This window comes from Catharus ustulatus, chromosome 8, assembly GCF_009819885.2.
Source record: "Catharus ustulatus isolate bCatUst1 chromosome 8, bCatUst1.pri.v2, whole genome shotgun sequence".
Taxonomy (NCBI): Eukaryota; Metazoa; Chordata; class Aves; order Passeriformes; family Turdidae; genus Catharus; species Catharus ustulatus.
In genome coordinates this window covers 19,909,561-19,928,656 of record NC_046228.1, presented here as the reverse complement: position 1 = coordinate 19,928,656, position 19,096 = coordinate 19,909,561, and the positions used below count along the sequence as shown (strand labels likewise).

Sequence of the window (19,096 nt, the reverse complement as noted above, 5' to 3'; positions counted from 1 at the left end):
TCCTTGTCACTTCACCAGGCAGAAAGGGCAGCCAGACCCAGTGGAGTATGAGAACATCCAGCTCCACACTGCCTTGCACAGGGGGCTGTCCTTCTCCCACTGCTCAAGGCAAGGGGATCCACACTCACCAAAGCTATCCTACTCCTACATCCAGCATCTCCTCTCTCTTTGGGGAAGTTGCTGGGGACTACAGACACAATTAATGGAAAATATTCCTCAAATCTGATATTGGGTAAAGCACATGAAAAATTACTCATGCAATTGATTCACATGGTTTCTGTCATTCAGAAATTCCTATGCATAAAGGGGAGACGTGGGATTTGCACATAACAGCTGCAGATTTCCATAGGCACTAAATGTCTGCAGGCAGAAGCCACTCCTCATGTAATCCCATTAAACAGCTGGAATGAATGAAAATGCTGTGCAATTCAGCACACTAACAGCAGCCTGCCCTGCTTCCTCCACCATTAGTGCAGGGTCCTCTCCAGTTCAGCCTCTTCCCATGGGTCCAAATTACAGGAGTTATTTCATGCCCTAAACTTTGCAGGAAGCCCGGAGCACATGTGAGGCTACAGTAAAGGAAGCCTGGTGTCAGAAGGAACTCAGAACATATCCAGGCTCTCCATCAGAGTCTTCTTTGCTTTTGGGGATACCACTGCAGAACACACAAGTCTTCTCATGAATCTCATGAACAGAAATCAGTACACTGGAGATTGGGAATAGAATTAGAATCACCCACCACCATCTCCAAAGGCAAGCTGGAGGAACTCATACAAAATAGAAATGCTTGTAGATTGCAGGTCCAGACCAGAATCAAAGGCTTTGGAATCAGGAGGATCTTGGGTGGAAGCTGCCATTTAAAAGGCTTTCATGGCATTCAGCACTGTATCACACTACAGCAGACATGAAGAGCAAGATAGAAATACAGTGTTCAGTAATTTAAAGGAGCATCATTAATCCTTCACCTCCCAGGGAAGGCCAGAGCTGAGCTCTGCTCCCTCAGGCATCCAGCAGAAGATGATATTCAACAAGGCTTATGCTTCATGCAAATGCAAATATCACCTACCTTTCACACCCTCATTAACTGCTAACTCATCTGAGTGCTTTCCAGTCATATCTGATTATCAATACACAAAATCTACAGCTTCATGGAAACTGTAGGGTCTCTCAGAGAAGGTTAACTAGCCATGACTCTCCAGACAAGCAAGCAGGATGAGACAAGCACGTGCACAACAGAAACACCATCAACTGTAGATGGTATGCAGCTTGCAGAACTATTCACTGACTCTCCCAGAGGCAGCTGGGTTTATCTCTTTACATCCCATCTTCCTGGCCTTTCCTGTGCTACCACGAGCACTCAGAGGACTGGAAAGTAAAAAAAACTTTTGGTTCTGAGTAAAAACCAGATCAGTTCCTCTTTGTGCTCAGCTCCTACAGCTCACTGATACTGGGAAGAAGGAGGACAAGAGGGAAGACCACCTTCCTCAAGAGCAGCCCAGCTTTAAATTGGAATAAAGTGGCCATGAGTGCAGCATCAGTGGGCGTGGCTGGGTCAGAGAGCAGTGTTGGACCCTTGGGCAGTGGGGGGACACCTGCCTCAGTATGCCCACCCCTTGCTTTCCAGCTTTGTCCTCAGTACAAAGCATCAGCCAGAGGTACTCATCCCAGGCCTTCACAAACATTCATAAGCTTACATTGCAAGTATTCAACTATACAAACACATAAATATAAAAAGTAAACATTTCTGCTGGCCATCCCCCTCTGAAGCACCTCAGCTTCACCCTGTGCATTAGCCTAGTCCTTGTCAAAGCTCTGCTCCCCACTTTGTGACAGCAAGTACTTGGCACTTTTGCAAGTGATCCATATGCTCCTATGTCAAACACTCAGCACAGCACAAGGTTAGCAAGGATCTTTTTTCATCCTTGCTCTGTGTGTACCTCCCTGGCTCTGCAAGAGAAGAGAAGGGATCTCTGTCCAAATCAGTGCCCCCTGCCCCACCACTGGATCTATTCCTGAAGGATGTCAGGCAATTGCTGGATTAGCAACTGGCACAACATGTGAGCAGGGTAGGGCTGGAGGTATAAAAGCAAACTTCAATTTTGACATTTCTCAGCTTTAATAAAATATCATTACGCAGACAATTTCTTCCCCTAACAAGTTTGTGCCCTCTGGATAGCAAAGTCTTGTGTCAGGAGTGTGTGTGTCTTTGAAGTGGGAGATTGCAGTTTGACAAAAGCAGGGAGCAAAGGCCAGAGGGACCAGAGCTGCTGTGAGGCAGCTGCCAGGATTTAGCAGTGCCAGTGTGGTCTCCATGCTAGCCTTGCCCTCAGACCACCTTTTTTGGCTCAGGCTCTAAGAACACTTCTCAGTCAAAGGCAGACTAGTTAGGGAAAATTCCAACCCAAAAAACTGCAAAATACAATCTAATTCCTGTCCCACAGCTTTAAGCCAGGCCTTACCATGAGCAACCCTGAGCATCAGTAGCAGGCAGGGTCACCAGCCCTGCTGGGAAAAAAGGAAGACACCAAAAGAGAAAGTGGCTCATTTACTGCAGGACACTTGTCCTGGGTTAGAAAGAAGAGCTGGTGCTGAGATGTTTGCTCCAGTGGCTGCTGGTTTTCAGTCCCTCCTGCTCCTCCAGAAGATGCCATGGACAGGATTAGTTCAGCAGGAGAGCATGAGGAAGCAGCAGCAAACCCCTTTCCCTCCCACCATTAGCACAAAGGATGACAGATTTGCCTCTGGCTCACCCCTCAGAGCCAGCTCTGGATCAGTGGGAAGCAAAATGCCAGCACTTTCCAGAAGGGCTGTCCCCATCAAAAAGCATTCCCATCTACTCTATTGTAACAGCCCAGCAGCAGCAGATCTGCTTCCCCTTCTGTCAGTCAGCCCTCTGCAGCCACATCAACACCCATCACATGCCAGTGCTCCCCTGCATGGTACACAGCGTGCACAAGGTTAAAAACCACCACAGAGCAGCATGGCCTAACAGGGAGGTTTTTAAGCTGGGCTCTTCTTATTCCCCTCCAGATTTTGCACAGACCTGCAGTACTGTGGGGGGCAAATCTTTATCCAGTCTTCATATACCTAGGTGCAAGAGAGGACAGAGCTCCCTCACCATCAGACACTGAGGAGCTGAAAGCAGGAAAACCCACTGGTAAGAAGGGGTATTACCAGGGTCTAGAAGTCTGAGGATGTTGAGAAAAGGAATGTTCAAGGAAGCTCAGAAAACATAATTCAGTTTCCAACGTACCATATTCCTCAAACAAAGCAACTAATGTGCTGGTTGGCCAGGATAAGCTCTCAGTGTTCTTTTACATCAGAAGTGTCCCTACTGCAGGACATGGCATGACTGTCACACAGAACTGGTGTCACTGGGTGGGGAACCATTATTTCCACGGCTACTGATGGCCTCACATGCCTGGCTTTGTTTCCTTTCCAGGTCTGACAGCACAGAAAAGATTACAAGTGTGTACAGTGGGTGAGAGAGCAAGGGAAAGAGAGAACACATCAGTGTATTTCTCTGGGCTTGTTGCTAATGCAGCCTTGTACACCCACACACCTGATGCTGAAAATCTATTGTGACTCATGTGAAACCTCATATGCTCCTCTAGTCCTACACAGAGGACAAGCAGCCATTGGGAAGTCTGGGGTAGAAAACCCAAGGAACTTCACTGATCTGAAAGAACAAATAAGCCCCAAAATATTCCCCTGAAGAGGGAAACCACTGCGCTACACTAAATACACGTGCTTCTGCCATCAGCAGGGAATACTGAGTATGAGCTACCCAAAGAACTTGCACTGCCACTTCAGGATTTCCAGCTGCCAACAGAATGAGGACAGGTTGGGAACTTTCACAAGCTAAGAGTGCCCCTGTCCATTACCCTTTAAAACTGCTCTTCTTGAGTCACCCCTAGCTCCTAAGTAGAATCCCAAACCAGTTGAAAGCTTGTCTGGTCTGCTGCAGAGAAGCACGAAACAGCTCCCACAAGGTGAGGAGCGTGGCTGCCTGCTACTGCCCTCAATGTTCCCCCCTTCTCCACAGCCAGTGCCATCTCAGACTCCTTAAAGAAAGAAATTTTCCTTCAATAGCAAAGAATAAGCATTTTCAGCTATTAAAAACAGCTGAATTATGAATCTCCCCAAGGCAAGAGCCAGCACGGGGGAGACTTTGGTGTAAAAGGAAACAAGAATGGAAACAGGTAGGCAACACTAACTAAAGCTCTGAACACCAGGTACTCTGACTCCCTCACAGCTGAGTAAGAAATGAGCACAGGGATGCTGCAGTTAAGCTCTGGCAGTTCTTATTCCAGCAGGCTATGGATGCTAAAAGCTTACACAGGTTCACAAAGAAAGCAGATGGAAGACAAAGCTATCCAATACCATTAAAGACAAGGAGCCATCTCTGGACAGGGGATTATGGATGGAGCCCTTCTGGATGTACCACCCTGTCTTATCCTGCTTTTCCACATCTCCTTTGGCATTTACTGCTGCCCCAATGAAAACAAGTTAGAGTTTGTTTTGAGGCAGATCAGTAATTCTTAAGTATTCACGGTACATTTCTAAGGGATCATTTTAGCTTTAGCAAAGCTCCAAATACAAAAGAACAGATTAATAAAAGGCCTTTAGAAAGTATTTTCCAAGTGTTTATCCATGCCTTTTGGCTCCCAACTAACTTTAAAATTCTGGTCCAAATTGTCTTGGTGAAAAGGGATAATTTTTATAGAGGGTCTTTAACAAAACGGCAGGATGTCTCTCTGGGATGACACTTCTCTTAGAAGTCACAGTGAAACATGCAATATGTTGGACACTGAATGACAGGGCAAATTTTGTAAGCAGGATAGAACAGCATGCTTACCAGCTGGGAAACTACTGAAGGATGCAGAGCCACAGACCAGTCTCCATGGTTGGAAAACCCCAATTCCCACCACCTACAGTTTTATTCTAGCCCAAATCAGAGAGCACTAATAGGCTGAATAATTTCTGCTAGCCCCAGAGCACCACAAATGGTTTCAAGAGTGGAAAGGCGTTCGAGGCAAAGACCTTGAGTGAGGGCCCAACTTTCAGGCAGCAAGAGAGGGAAAGGGAAAATGCAAGGCTGAAATCAGCTCAGACACATTCAGCTGGGTCAAAGCCTCCAGCAGTGGGATTTATCCAGAGCTTAAAGCGTTTCTCTGGGACTCTTTGTCACAGGAGTGTAGGTACAAACAAACGGTAGCTGGGACAAAGGGAGGCAACACACATTTTATTAGTAAAAAGTTAATCGGCTTAAAGTGTGCAACTAAATAAGCAAAGCTTACATTAAAGTGACCCACCAAGAAAAGATGCCATGGAAATAAAGTTATAGGAAATACAATATAGTCTCTATGTTCTTTTGTAATCCATCACGATAAATATTCATGATTCTGGGTTAATGGGGTATGCAGCTCTCAGCCACCACAATAGTTTTTTGTTTATTCTCAAGACCATGAACTTTGGAACCATGAACCTGAAATTCAGGACTCTGTATTCATGCATGTTAGCAGAATTCAGGGCAAGGCAGGGGGATGGAGACAAGGCCAGGACCTTGGCTTGTGACAACGTAACAGAGTTTGCTGCAGTTTTTGACAATGAGTAACAAGAGCCCCAGGATGCACAGAACTTTTCCTGTATCTGTCACCCTCTCTGCCTCCATGCCAGAAAAACGAGAAGAGGCACAACCCTGCCCCTCACTTCCAGTCCATTCAGGACATGGCTCATTCCAGAATCTCCCTCTTCAGAGGACAATGGCATCCTCAGACAGCCCTTAAAGCAGGGCAGAGTTCCACTCCTCACACCAAAGGAAGACCTGCACGCCCCTGGACACCATCCTTTGAGCCTTCACATCAACTGAAAGGACACTTGTGCAAGTGTCCTCTGAAAAATGTCCTGAAGGAAGAGGTCACCAAGCTCCAGTCCTGCATTCACCAAGAACACACCATCCCAAAATGTGATTTTGGAGAGTGCCAAGCTGCCCCAGCCAGGCCCCCATCCAGCTGTTCCTTTGATGGTGCCATCCCCTGCTGACAACACCACTACCAGCCTTCCCTGTTTGCTCTGAGACCTTCCAACCTCTCTCCTCCAACCTGCATGAATGTGTACAGATTACAGTGCCCCTTTCACAGTATGTTAGGAGCCTTTGGGGTTAATGAAGGACATGCAGAAACCAAAAAAAGAAAAACCAACAAAAATCCAACCACAGACTCAATGTTCAAAGCCTTGAAAGCAATAAAAGGAACACAACTTCATCAAGTTTGATCAAAGGCATTTTAAGACATTTAGTTTGTTGGGTTTTTTCCTCACAACTGCTTACAACTAACAGCAAAGACTATGATCCAGTAAGGTCCTCAGCAGATTTCTAGTGTATTCAACTCACCAAAGCATACACCTCCTTTCCCAATAAAAACTTCCAGTTACCTTTTTCCTCTTTCCCCACATAATTAGTGAACCATGACAGCAAGGTTTCCAACAGCCTGGCACCAGAGTTTTGCTGAAAGCTGGGAGCACAGCTCTCTGCTCTGCACCACTACAGATCAGTCTGCAAACACAACTCACACCCCTCCACTGACCCCTGGGGTTTAACTGCCTGCTTTAGGAAAAGCACCAAGAACCATAAATAAATAGGATCTGTTCTTCATGCACTTTCTTTAGGACAATCTAGATGACAATCCTGGCCACACAGAGGTCTGATCCTCTATTTGGGCAGAGTTGATCACTGTGATCAGTTGATTGTGAGCAACTAGAACCAACTAATGCAAAAACCAACCATGGCTTCAGAATGCACTGTCCTGTAATAACACAAAACTCTAAGAGAAGCAACAATACTCCCTTCCATCCTAAGCCTTTGATCCTTCAGTTGCAATAGTTCAACACAGGACCAGCACAGAACATTTATACATAAAGAAGAGGAAAGTACCATGGATGTCGAGAAATTAACACAAAAAATGAAAATGTACTTTTGGAAAGAAAACTATTTCTCCAACTACTGAAATACCTGCCTTGAATCACATAAAGGCTCCATCCAAAAATCAAGCACATCAGAAAACAACAACAGCCTTCTCAAAACCAAGGTGTCTTGTATTTAGCATTGTAATATTTGTAGTATTTTATCTTTGCAACACCTGCAGTAGCACAGAGATGGCTGTCCAGAGGGAGAAATACACAAATGTGCACAGTAGGAGGGGAACTGGATGGGAAACAAACACTTTCCCCATTCCCTGTATGGAATTTTGCACTGCATGACACCCTTCTGGAACAGGGGACACCCCCAAGCCCTCCCACTCAGATCCAAGGAGATGCCTCTTTCCCCACACTTGCCACAACCAATGTCTGTAACAACAAGCCTCTGGGACAAGCCCAAACCTGGCAGCTCCTTCCATTTCAGCCCAAAAGCACCAGGACCCAGCCACTGCCACAGCCCAGGAGGAGAGGAAGAGCAGGCACACGCGAAGGTTTGAGGTCTCCATTTCATGCACGCTGGCAAACCCCACGGTAAATGGGTCACACCTCTGCCAAGAGATGAGGGATTGTACAACAGGCAAAGAGAGAAAAAGATGCTCTTTTCAACATCCATACAAAAGAGGGCAGCCAGGAGGTTTTACTCCTCACATCAACATCCTATTGCCAGTCAGCAGTTTGCCTTGACAACAAAGCTTTCCAAGAAAAGGCAGAGACGTGGGCACTTGAGCAATGGCCTTAGGAGATCCCAGCTCTTTGCCCAGGAAACAGCAAAAAAAACCACCCAAACCAGCATATCACATATCACCTTCCTACTGAAGCATGACAAGGAGGAGAATATATGGCAAAAGAGGCCAACGAGGGGAAAAACAGAAATCAATAGGATCTAACAGAGCGTGACGGAAAATCACTTCCCTCATAAAAAGAGGTTACTTACCAGGTTAATGAATCTTTTCTGTTCTGTACTTAGACACCCAGGAAATGGAAGGGGTCACAGGAGCAGTGTGGGTGGGAATGAAATCCCTAGAACATGCTTTCAAGAACAATCAAAGGTTAGAGATTAAATCCAGACAGCAGTCAACTGCACATCAGCAGTTTGGTTCAGGCGCCAGCTGCAGCTCAGAATGTCACCAAGCAAAACACTCTTCACCACCAACATCACAACCACAAACAGACTCTTCTTCCAGGGCAAAACCAGCCTGACAGGCCACCCCTGCCCCCTCAAAGGGTCACCCCAAGAGATAGAGCATCTCTGCCTGCTTGGGTCAGCAGTACCAAAACAAAATGATGTGGATAACTGCAAGAGAACCATGAAAAACAGACTGCACCAGAAATCACCCTGTGCAAATCACATAGACAGCTTTTGGCCCTGTGGCCAAAACTTGTCAAAACTCAATTTTATATGAAGTTCTGTTCCTTACCTTTGTGGGAAATGCACAGGCAAAAAAAAAATCCAAACAAAAAACAACAACAAAGAAGCATCTGGGCAATGGCAGGGTACAAGATCTGGTGATAACAGAAGGCTGAATCAGACCTCTGGAGTATCAAACAGATCTGAAGCCAGATGCATTCTGGAGCCCTCCAGGCAGGTCCCAAAAATAAAGCACAGACTCTTGTTGTTTTATCACTCCCCTGCCCACATCTAGTTTGAGCTACTGACAACAAGTGACCCAAGAAACAGATCTACTCAGATCCAAGGTACTCGGTGAGGGAAACAGGTGCAAGAGTTCCATCTTTTTTCAAGGCCACTACATTGGGTTCCCCCACAGCCTGCAAGAATTATTTACAATGGATGTTCTCAGTTTGGGCTGTCTTGACTCCAGAACAGCTCAAATACCTCTGCCATGCAGCCGTACAGGCTTGTCCTGCCTTGTTTACTGCTCACTTCCCAATGCCTGCAACAGAGACACAGATAATGCAGCCAGAAATCCCCTTTGTTACTCCTACTTAATGCAGTCCCAGGTTAGATTTGTTGCACAGGACAGATGTTCAAGTCAGAGTTCCATGTCACATCAACTGCCTTCCTGCCCAAGGAACGACACCACAAGCTCCAAAGCAGACCGAACACTGGCATTTCTGTGAGTTCTGACTCTGCAAGTCTAGTGAGTTTAAAGATTTTTATACCTGAGGAATTTCAAGGTAAAACCAATGCCCTTACTGAACCAATACTTTCATCATACACATCCTGCCAACACACACAGCAGTGTGGACAGTCCCTCACAGCAGATTCTGTCCCTGGAGCTGGGACAAACCCTTCTGTCACCTACAGCCACCATTAGTGGGAAGAAGGGCACAGTTTGTAACTAAATCTGTCTCTTTAGAAGTCTGCTCTTTGAAATGAACAACGCCCAGCAGGTCCCACCTGAAACTCAGCATGCAAAAATGCCAAACAAACCAGCCAATTTTGCCAAGTTCTGAGCAAAAGGAAGCACTGCTGATTAGGCAATGCTGTTTGCAGACAATGCTAAGTTCAGTCGCTCTGATGGAGGAGTGTGAGACTGGCAACACCCACAATGACAAGAAAAGTGGAGAAAGGTAATTCTCAGCATCCAGTACTGTATCAATCAGTCTCTTCTAATAAGGAGGCAGAGGGACCCAACTGTACTCCCAGCAGAAACTCTGAGGAAGAGATAAAGCACACAGCAGACTTAAATTTCTGTCTCATAACGTTGTGATATGGTTTGCTCTGGGAACAGCATTGGAGTTTGTGGATGGAAAAATTAAACAGATGCTTTTTACTAGAGTGCTGACATTTACATGAACACAAAATTACTTGAGAGGACGTGAATTTCCATTCAGGTCTAACGTTGAGCTGGTTCATGGGTCAGCAGCAGCTGTGGGTCTCTATTTGTACCACTCAAAGCAGAGGCTTGAGAAACCAGGATTTACCAGTTACTAGGATTTCCTGGGGGCTTCCTTCTCAACATGCAGTTAGAGATTTCTCCCCATTGCAAGCTAGGCTGACACAAACTGGCCAAGAAGGGGCAATCAGTCATTGAGAGTTCTTTAATAAAGGGCTTCCTTGCACATTCAGGCAGTCTCTATTGACAGGGAACTTTCCTGTTCAGGATGTGCTAGAATGGGAACATCAAAGTACGCTCAGAGATCAGCATTTCTGGAAGCTCAGCTGCAACAAAGGAGAAAAAAACAAACCAAAAACCAAACAAACCCAGAAGTCCTAGTAGCTGAATCAAAACAACAGCCAGTTTCTGCTTAGTCATCTATCTCTTCTGAGTACTGAAATCACATTTCAGCACTAGTTGAAAGTGTTTTGTTGCAGCTTAATACCTGAAATACTTATGATCCAGGACAACAGAGTCATTCAGTGTCAGAGGTGCCTCCTTTCTGCCAAGCCTGCCCGTTCCCAAATCAGCACACAGACTGCCCTGTCAGGTCAGTGTCCCCCCAGCCCCATGGTCACCTCCTCAGCACACTCAGCTCTGCACTCTGAGTCCCTCCATCCCCTCCTGTTTCCCAGAGGGAAGGGGAGCTGGGCAGAGCAGCCCCTTTCTCTCAGCAAACAGCCTGCTGCACAGAGCTGCTGATCAAGCACAGCACAGCAGGTGGATTCTCAACAGGGCTGCTCCTGGGCGAGCAAGGACAGGAGAGGAGATGTCGGGAGAAGGCTGGGGGACAAGGCAGAACACCTGAGCCTGGAAGCAGAGAAGGATCTGAGCAATTCTCAAGGCAGGGCTTGTGGAGAGTTTCAGCAAAAGGGAGATGGGGAACATGTGAAATGAATCTGTAGGAAACACAGAGGGAAGCAGGCAGAGAGCACAAAGGTCTCTGCAGCAAATGCCAGGGGAAAAAGGAAGGAAATTAAAGTATCAGGGAAAGCAGAATGTATCAGTGTATCAGGCACAGAGCACATTTCCCAAGGACTAATGTGTGAGCCTAAGCAGGTTGCAGTGCCCACACAGGTGGGCCAGAGGCCACTCACCTGGGAGACACCCACAGGCACAGTTTTAGCAGCAAGAAAGAGGAGGGTGACCAGTAAATGCAACTTGTGTTAACCATCAGCAAAGCACACTACACAGGTTAGAGCAGGAAGAGAACAAAATCTCCAAGCAGAGCTGCAAAGGTATAATGTAATTACACATATGCTAAGTGCCTAAAACCAAAATCCTCAGCTTTGTGGACTTTTAAATCCTGGAAGACTTAAAGCACAGCTTCTTAATGCCTTTTTCTGGGACTCTGACTTACTAATCTTATGCTACAAAAACAGCTGAAGAACAAGCAGCATTCCTTGATCCTACCTGTGCAGGCTATCGTGCAGGACAGACACCTGTGAACTGCATCCAGACTAGGAAGTTCAATAAAAGCTCTGGAGAACTGGAGAAGTATCTATGACAACTGCAAGCACCTCTTCCCCACCTACCAGGCTTCTTTAAGCGGGGGGGAAACAAAAAAGTCCTCTGTCCTAAATTTGCCCATCTTCTGTCCTGTCCATTGCTAAATCACAAGGTGCAGGTATGGCACAGAGGTTACATCTCCTACAGGCCAACAGATCCAGCACACCCCAAGAAGTGTCAAAGATCAGGCACGATTTAGTCAGATCCCAAGAAGACAGATAAACACTGGAAGGACTTCAGACCCAGATCTCAAGTTGCAGTGATCATAAGGTTTTGCTCTCCAATTCCCCAGGCCATTGACTTCCCTACTGAGGAATCTCAGGTGCAATAAAAGGGTTGGTGGTTATTATTTCTTTAAGCCAGAGCCATTAGCTTGTGCTCAGCTAGGATTATAATCAAAGTCACTTTAAACCTTCCCTTTGAGGAGGAAGCTTCTGCTGCAGCTCTACCTCGCTGTAAAACACCTCCCCAATGGCAAACAGCTGCATCACTGAGGAGTGACTCCAGTAGTTTTCACCCACCTGTTTTCCGTTCTGTAACTGCTGTCATCTCCCCAAAGCAGGTAAATTAAAGACTGAACAGTCTGGTCTCTCATTCTTTCCCAGACCACCCAAAAAGAGTCAATTTCCTCCTTGAGTAGTTAACCCTTCCTGCAATGCACCAGGGAAAAAATGCAAAGGGAGTGATTGCCAGTGAGAGCTCTCTCCTTCCTCTATAAAAGTTTCCATCAGCTCAGCGCTGAAGATTCCACAGGCTGGGTCATGTCCCAGACTCTTCTCTCAGAGCACTCCTATATAAGCATTGGTAGCAAAGGAACAAAGCTGTTCTGGGAGGCCACACACCTCCTGAAGTCAGGAGAGCAGGGCTCAGCTCCCAGCACTGGCACCAGCACAGTGACTGTCCCTGGGTCAGCCATGGCTCCCACTCCCTTCCACAACTCAGACCCCACACCAGAGGACTGGAACCCTCACCACAGCTGCACTGCACCTTTCCATACAAGCCCAGAGGCTTCAAAGCTGTACAGAAAATCTGTACCATGGAAATGAGATTTCTTCACAGGATTCTGTGATTCCCAAACAAAGGGCACACACAACACACAAAGTCTGGCACACACTCTGCCAAGTGTTCCCACCATAGCCAAATTAAATCAGACCACTTGCAAGATAGCAGGAGAGCTCTTGTCAAGAAGTGAGTGGGCTGAGTCCACGGCACAGCCTGCAAAGAGCTTTCTGGTTGCCCTGCATCTACATCCCACTCAAAACCCAAGAACATTCAAGTGACCCAGACTTTACAGATGCTCTCTCCCCTTTCTCATTTGATTACCCCCTCGAGGCTTTCATTTCCTAATAGCAAATTCCTCAGCTGCCCAGAGAAATGCCTGCACCTGACTTCAGGCGTTTGCACCACAGCCCGAATGAAACGAATGAAATGCAGTCTCTAGAACAAAAGGCACTGTGCCTTTACAGAGGAAGAGCTGTGAGGAACAGAACAACAACCAAGCACAATTGACAGCTCTCAGGACAGCACTAGGTGTGAGAACTCTAAATACATGGGGCATTTAGAAGTTAGTGGATCAAATCAGCAGGTGGAGCAGGAACAAGGACGCACAACAGCATCCTGTGATGGACAAGCAGCATCCACACTTGAAGGAGCCTTGGCTTGCAGGAAAAGATGATCTATCATTGTCCAACTGCTTCTCTAGCAACTTTTCTAGTGATAAAGAAACAGGAGATATGGAATTGCTTCTCAGTTGATGCCCCTTCACACCTCTTGCCTCAGTTCTTCCCCTTTTGAGCTCATATCCTGGAAATGCCACAAAATCCATGGAGACTAATTCAATTTCTAGGTGCTATCTCCCTGCCAGAGCCCAGCCGTGTTTTGCAGCCTCCCCAGGCCAGGCTCTGCCTGCTCAGAGCACTGCAAGCAACAGCCCAGAGCAAAAGCCATGGAGAGATCAAAGTCTCAAGGAAAGAAGCTCAGCCTGAGTGCAGGGCTCATTTGTACCTGTAGGCAACTCCTCCCTGGTCCAGCTCTCCTCAGCACCACAAACCCTCCTGAAGGACTCGAGACACAGGGGCAGCAGGAGCCCAAGCCCCTTTGCCTGTGCCTCAGGAGCACATGGCTGGGCAGGCAGCTCTGCCAAGCCCCCAGTGCAAACCCCTGCACAGAGACACACTGCCCTTGGCCTGGGAGCCACACACGGAGCTGGCCCTGTCCCGGCTTGGTCAGCCTGTAGGCAGGACATGTCACACCAGGATGAACTGCCCAGGGCAGAGACAAACAGGACTGCAACACAAACACCCTCAATGGATCCCCCTCCCTGGAAGGTGAGCGACTGCACGGCACCTCCAGCTCACAAAAGGCAGGAAGTACCACATTAGGAGCTAAAGTGCCCGGGAATCAAGATGGTAAAACCAAACTGCAGATTTTTCTCCCCACCTGACAAGTGGAAAAGAGCCTCATGGGCAGGTTTGAGCTGGGAGGAACGGGTCATCAAGCCTGTACACATCCAGAGGACAAGTTACTCAGCATCCAGCTCTCCCTCCTATTTACTCCCTCCACCTCCCCTTGCTGACATAAGTTGGATGATATTATCCCCAGAGGTCACTTTGAACATCAGAGATTCTGCTCTTCACCTCAAATTAAAGTTTGTACAAGCTTGCACCCAAATAACTAGCAGAACAAATTACAGACCATTTAATTTCTTTGGTTCCAGTTTGTCTGAGGAGTCTCAGAAGGACATGCTTGTTTTGTTTAGAAGGCATCCATGGTTCCGCCTGTTGCCTGCCTGTCACACAGCCTCACTCAGACCTGCACACTGGCCTGGGTGTCCTTAACTGGATCCTCGGAGCAGCAGATCCATCCAAAGCACATGTGGAGCTTATGACATCTTCCTATCTATTACAGAGCAGATCTGGGCAGGAACCTTTGTACTACTCCCTTTGAAAAGCTCCAGTAAACTGCTACAACACTCAGCAAAATCCACCCCACAGAGCCAGCATTGCCACTTTCCCTGGCAACTCAACCTGACAGTGCAGTGCTGCCTCAGCTGCCCCTTGATCAGCCATTCAGGAAGCTCCTTGTTTCTTTCTGCTTTATAAAAAGGCAGGAAAGCAGCCACATTAGGAAAAGAAAATCCTGGATGGGTGGAATTAAGAGCTTGAGCAGCAGAGGAGCTATGGCCCATCACTTGAGCCCTGGTAACTGGACATGTGTTGACACCAGCAGCTCAGTGGTTGCAGTGCTTTAGGAAGTCCCTGCCCTGAGCTGTCCCTCCTGCCTTGCTGCAGGAGATTATTACATCCTCCACTAATGCAAAGGAGCAGAGCATGTGCCAGGCTTTCCACTCCCAGTCTAGCAGAACAACCAGTCTGCACTAAACCTCAGGGCAGGAGCTGCAGGGGTGAGGAGCTGCCAGGCTTTCACATCATAGCCTGCCAGATTTAAATCCATCACTGCCTCTGGGCCATAGCCCATAGGAAATTAGAAAAAATAAAAGAAGATAATAAAAAGAAATAAGTAAAGCACTATAGTTTTAACAGCTTTTGAAGTCATGTAAGAGGAGCAGCAGCTTGTCTTCACAATGGGCTAAGAGCCTGCACACAATCTGCAGCCACAGGAGCCTGTGCCTACTGCGGCAATGGAAGCATCACCACAAGTCTCACAGTGCCAGCTCTGTTTCCACAGACTACCTGTTTCCCCTTGCAAAACATACCAGACACCTGAGCATTTCACAGCAGGTCTGCAGCCACTGCCCTCTCCAGTCGTGCTTCTTGACAGATCCCGACACTGTCCCACGAGTGGAGGAACTCGGGCCTAAGGAAGTTAAGAAGACTTGTCACTGCTACAGTTCATCAGGAGCAGAGTGTGATAGACTTCCAACAGGCATTAGATCACAGCCCAGACAGGCTCTCTTGGAGGGGCAACTCTATAAATGGTGTCTTCACCATGTTTCACCAATAGGAATAGATCACTTTTTAATCTTAGCTCAGCTAACCCTTTGACATGGTGTCTGCAGCAGAGAACACCTGCCTACCCCACCAGGCACTCATGGTCTAGGACAGAAAAAAGAAGAAGGCTGTGAATGCAAGGCAGGGTCTAACACAGGTACTTGTGGTACAAATCTTATTTGGTTTGTCTTGGAGCTAACTTTAAAAATTGGAACTATTCAGTACACTGAGAGAGGTACACAGCATGTAAAGGGTGTCCTGTTATCTAAGTGCTCTGCACTTTAGGTAGACATAGCCCCATGAAGGGAAACTGGATCAGAGAGCCTGGAAATACAGCCAGTCAGGACACACTGAGAGAACCAGAGCCTTTCTTCTACAGAAAACAAGACTGAAACTTGAGAAAGCCAGTAATGCTGCTCAGCAGTGCAGGAGGCTGCAGCAAAGCAGAAGGCACTGTACTGTCCTCCACACACGCAGACTGGTGAGGAAGGCAGACCCAAACTGCAGCACTGGAGCCTCAGGCCAGGGAGCCAGAGCAGTGCTGGGCTGCCTGGCAGCCCCCACCACCACAAACACCAGCCTGCTCCTGGGAGGAAAAGGAATCACCTGTGTGACATCCACACGTCTTGTTCACTCCTCCCCTTCTATTGAAAAGAAGACACTGGAAAAGCATAAAAGGCAAACACTGAGAAGTCAGAAAATAAAGATAATTTCTGTGATTGATCTTGCCTGAATTGAATTAGCAAGAATAACTCACACAAAGTTTTTCTGCCCACCACAAGAAGAAGTGCTGGTGTAAATGAAGAGAGGCTGTCCTTGGCAGTTCAGGGTCTTTTCTGTATGCATGCAGAAGTGAGAGGGAGAGAACTTGGGAAATGTGTGGACTGCAGGAGAAAAAAAAATAGAAGTTCCATTTAATGAAGGCAGGGAAATAGAAGGCTGTGGAGATTTTTTTTCCCCCTTTTCTGCCACAGGTTCCCTGTTAGATGTAGAGAAGTCAAATAAAGTAAATGCTCCCTGTGTGGTCCTCGAAGGAGCATTCCTCATCCTCCATGTACTTGATCTGACAGCAGCACCCAGCAGTCACAAGGGCAAGTGAGGCAGCACAGATGATGGTATCACTTTGAGGAGAAAGCAAGGATAATATGTTTTCAGATGGGAAGGCTAAAGCACTGTACCTGTAGCTCTCCAAATCTAAACCACAGCTGTATCACTAACAACTAGTTTCACTAGAGAGATCAATTTGTTACCATTTAGAAGCAGACACAAATACAGTAAAGCATGCTCGGGCTGGATTCCATATTCATTACAAAGAATTAACCTCCACACACACCAAACTATATATCAAATGACAGATGACTTGCTGATCAAGGCAATGTTTTGTGCAAAAAATACTCTCTGGAGAGGACTGAGCTGAATTTTGGAAGGAAACCCACCACACTCAGTCTATACAAAGCCAGCTAAACTTGCTGTACCAGGCAGAGAAGCTCTGAAAGACATTACATTGACAGAGCTCGTCTCTGTGAGCAGATAGGGCTGCAAGTGTGCAAAAGCAGGCAGGAGAGAGCTGATAACAAGAGAAGCTATCACCAAGGGACACTGAGTAGCAGCGAGGAGCACATTCAGGGGTAAAAGCCTTAACTCAGGAGACCAAGAACACCACATATGAAGAAACACCTTTCTTTTTCCAACTTCTACAGTACTAAGAAAACAGGACTTCACACAAAATTACTGTAAATGTAACACAACTAAAAGGTATCAGTTGCCAATTTCTCAGCAGAGAATCAATTCACAAGACTACAACATTGTCAAATAGCAGGAACCAAAACGAGTTACACTCACATCAAGAGTACCTCCTAGTTTTCCAAAGAGAAAATCTGGGTCCGTATTCTCTTTAAATTAAGGGAACGCAACACTAGGGACGACAGCAGCTCTTTTAGAACTCAAACAGATAAAAAGCAACGAGCTCAGAACCAGCAGAGTGCGGTCTGACAGGGGAACGAGAACTCCAAGAAAGGGATGCAGGGAGCAGCCGGAGGCTCCCCGGGAGGATGCGGTAACTCGCAGCGGGCACCGTGCGGTACCGGGATGCCGGGGCGCTCCCGCCGCTCCGGGGCACGCACCGCAACCGGGGCCGGACACAGCCCGGGGCAGGTCCGAACAGCTGCCGAAAGGCTGTGAAAAGGCACGGAGAAAGCCAAAACGCTTGGGGGCGGCGGGGAGGGAGAGCCTCCAAGCCCGAAGTGCAAAGCACGGGCACTTCCCTGGCTCTGCGGACGGGAATCTCGCGCGGGAGGAAGCGGGACAGGTGGGGAGCGGTGCGGGAGCGCGGGACGAGTCACAGAAAAAGCCAGCACAGCCTCCCAGCCGGGGCTACAGCCCCAGGCAAGGCGGGCTGAGGGCAGCAGAACCCTCCGGCACCGGGAGCACCGGAGCGGCCGGCGCGGCTCGGGAAGGCAGCGGGATGCCCGGGACGCTCCCGGCCGGGCCGGGGGGCTCCCGCCGCCAGGTGAGCCTGGGCACGGCTCGGCCGGGCGGATCCGAGCAGCGCCTCGCGGGGACACCTGTCCAGCGCGGCCGCGCTTCCAAACTTCTCCCAGAGTTGCAGCCAGCCCGCTTGCCTACCGGCTTTGCAAGGGTCGCGGTACTCCATCAGCTCCTCCGCCGGCTCCGGTTCCCCCAGCGCTACGGAGGCTCCGGGTGCGCCCGTGCCCGCGGCCGGCAGCAGCAGCAGGGAGAGCAGCAGGCGGCGGAGCGGGGCGGCCCCGCGGCCCATGGCGGCGGCGCGGGCGGAGCGGGCGGCGCGGCTGCCCGGGGTGCGGGCACTGCGCGGCGGCGGCGGGCCCGGGCCCGCGGGGGGCGCCGCGCTGCCACTCACGGCGCCGCCAGCCAATCACGGCCGCGCCCGCGCCTCGGCCCCGCCCCCGCCGCGCCTCCGCCGCGCCCGGGAGCCCGAGCCCCAACGGGAGCGGAGCGTGCACGGGGCGCTGCGAGCCGTCGGTGCTGGGGCTGGTTACTGCTGACCGGCGTTTAGTGCTCTGTTCCCTCTGTCGGCACTGCGGCTGGTTACTGCTGACCGGCGTTTAGTGCTCTGTTCCCTCTGTCGGTACTTCGGGGACAGCCAAAGAGAATTAGCTGACCCGCCGCCGGGAGAATCAGCGTTTCACATCGCAGCCTCAAAACCCGTGTGGAAGTGGAGTTGTTTAGACCGTGGATGGAGAACGATGGGGAAAAAACCACTCCGAACTAAGGAACTTAAGAAAGAAATTAAGAAAGACTGGACTAAACATCAAGATGTGCATTTGTCCCTCTCGCCTGCTTCTCACAGCAGTTTTCAGGGGCAACTGGGCTGTTTCACTGGAAATTTGGGCTTTGGGATGATCCAGATACAGCAAAGTCTGGGAAATCGGGAAGATGGATCACATGCAAGATGCTCACTTGCATCAAAATCCACACCTTGGTATCTGATCTGGTGGCTGTCTGAGCCTGTACAGTATCTGGGACGTGTCTAACAGCAGAGCATGGGGTAACACACTGGAACCATCATACTTGTAGGGCTGCTGGCTTGTGATGGAGGTGGATCACACAGGCACCATGACTGCTGTTTGCATAGTGACATGGAAAGATATCCAAAGCCCTCACTGGGTGCTGAACTGTCTTACAAATAATCTCACAAAGGCCAGCCAGGTGCTTCCATGTGCATTCAACACCGCCTAGCACAGCCCCTGGTCTGCCAAGATGTTAGGCTGAGGCTGGAGCAGTATTTTCAGGTTGGTTATCTGTGCCCATGCTGCTCAGCAGACGCAGAGTTAGGCACAG

At 48.6% G+C, this 19,096-nt stretch overlaps 1 protein-coding gene across 1 annotated transcript in view; it reads right to left on the bottom strand.

Moving 5' to 3' along the window:
• TLL2 (tolloid like 2) overlaps nt 1-18,053 on the bottom strand; it is an 88,650-nt gene extending 70,597 nt beyond the window's left edge. The window contains exon 1 of the mRNA XM_033066492.1: nt 17,903-18,053. Within this exon, the coding sequence (XP_032922383.1) occupies nt 17,903-18,053 (151 nt within the window). The remainder of the gene's footprint in view (nt 1-17,902) is intronic.
• Nucleotides 18,054-19,096: the final 1,043 nt, after the last annotated feature.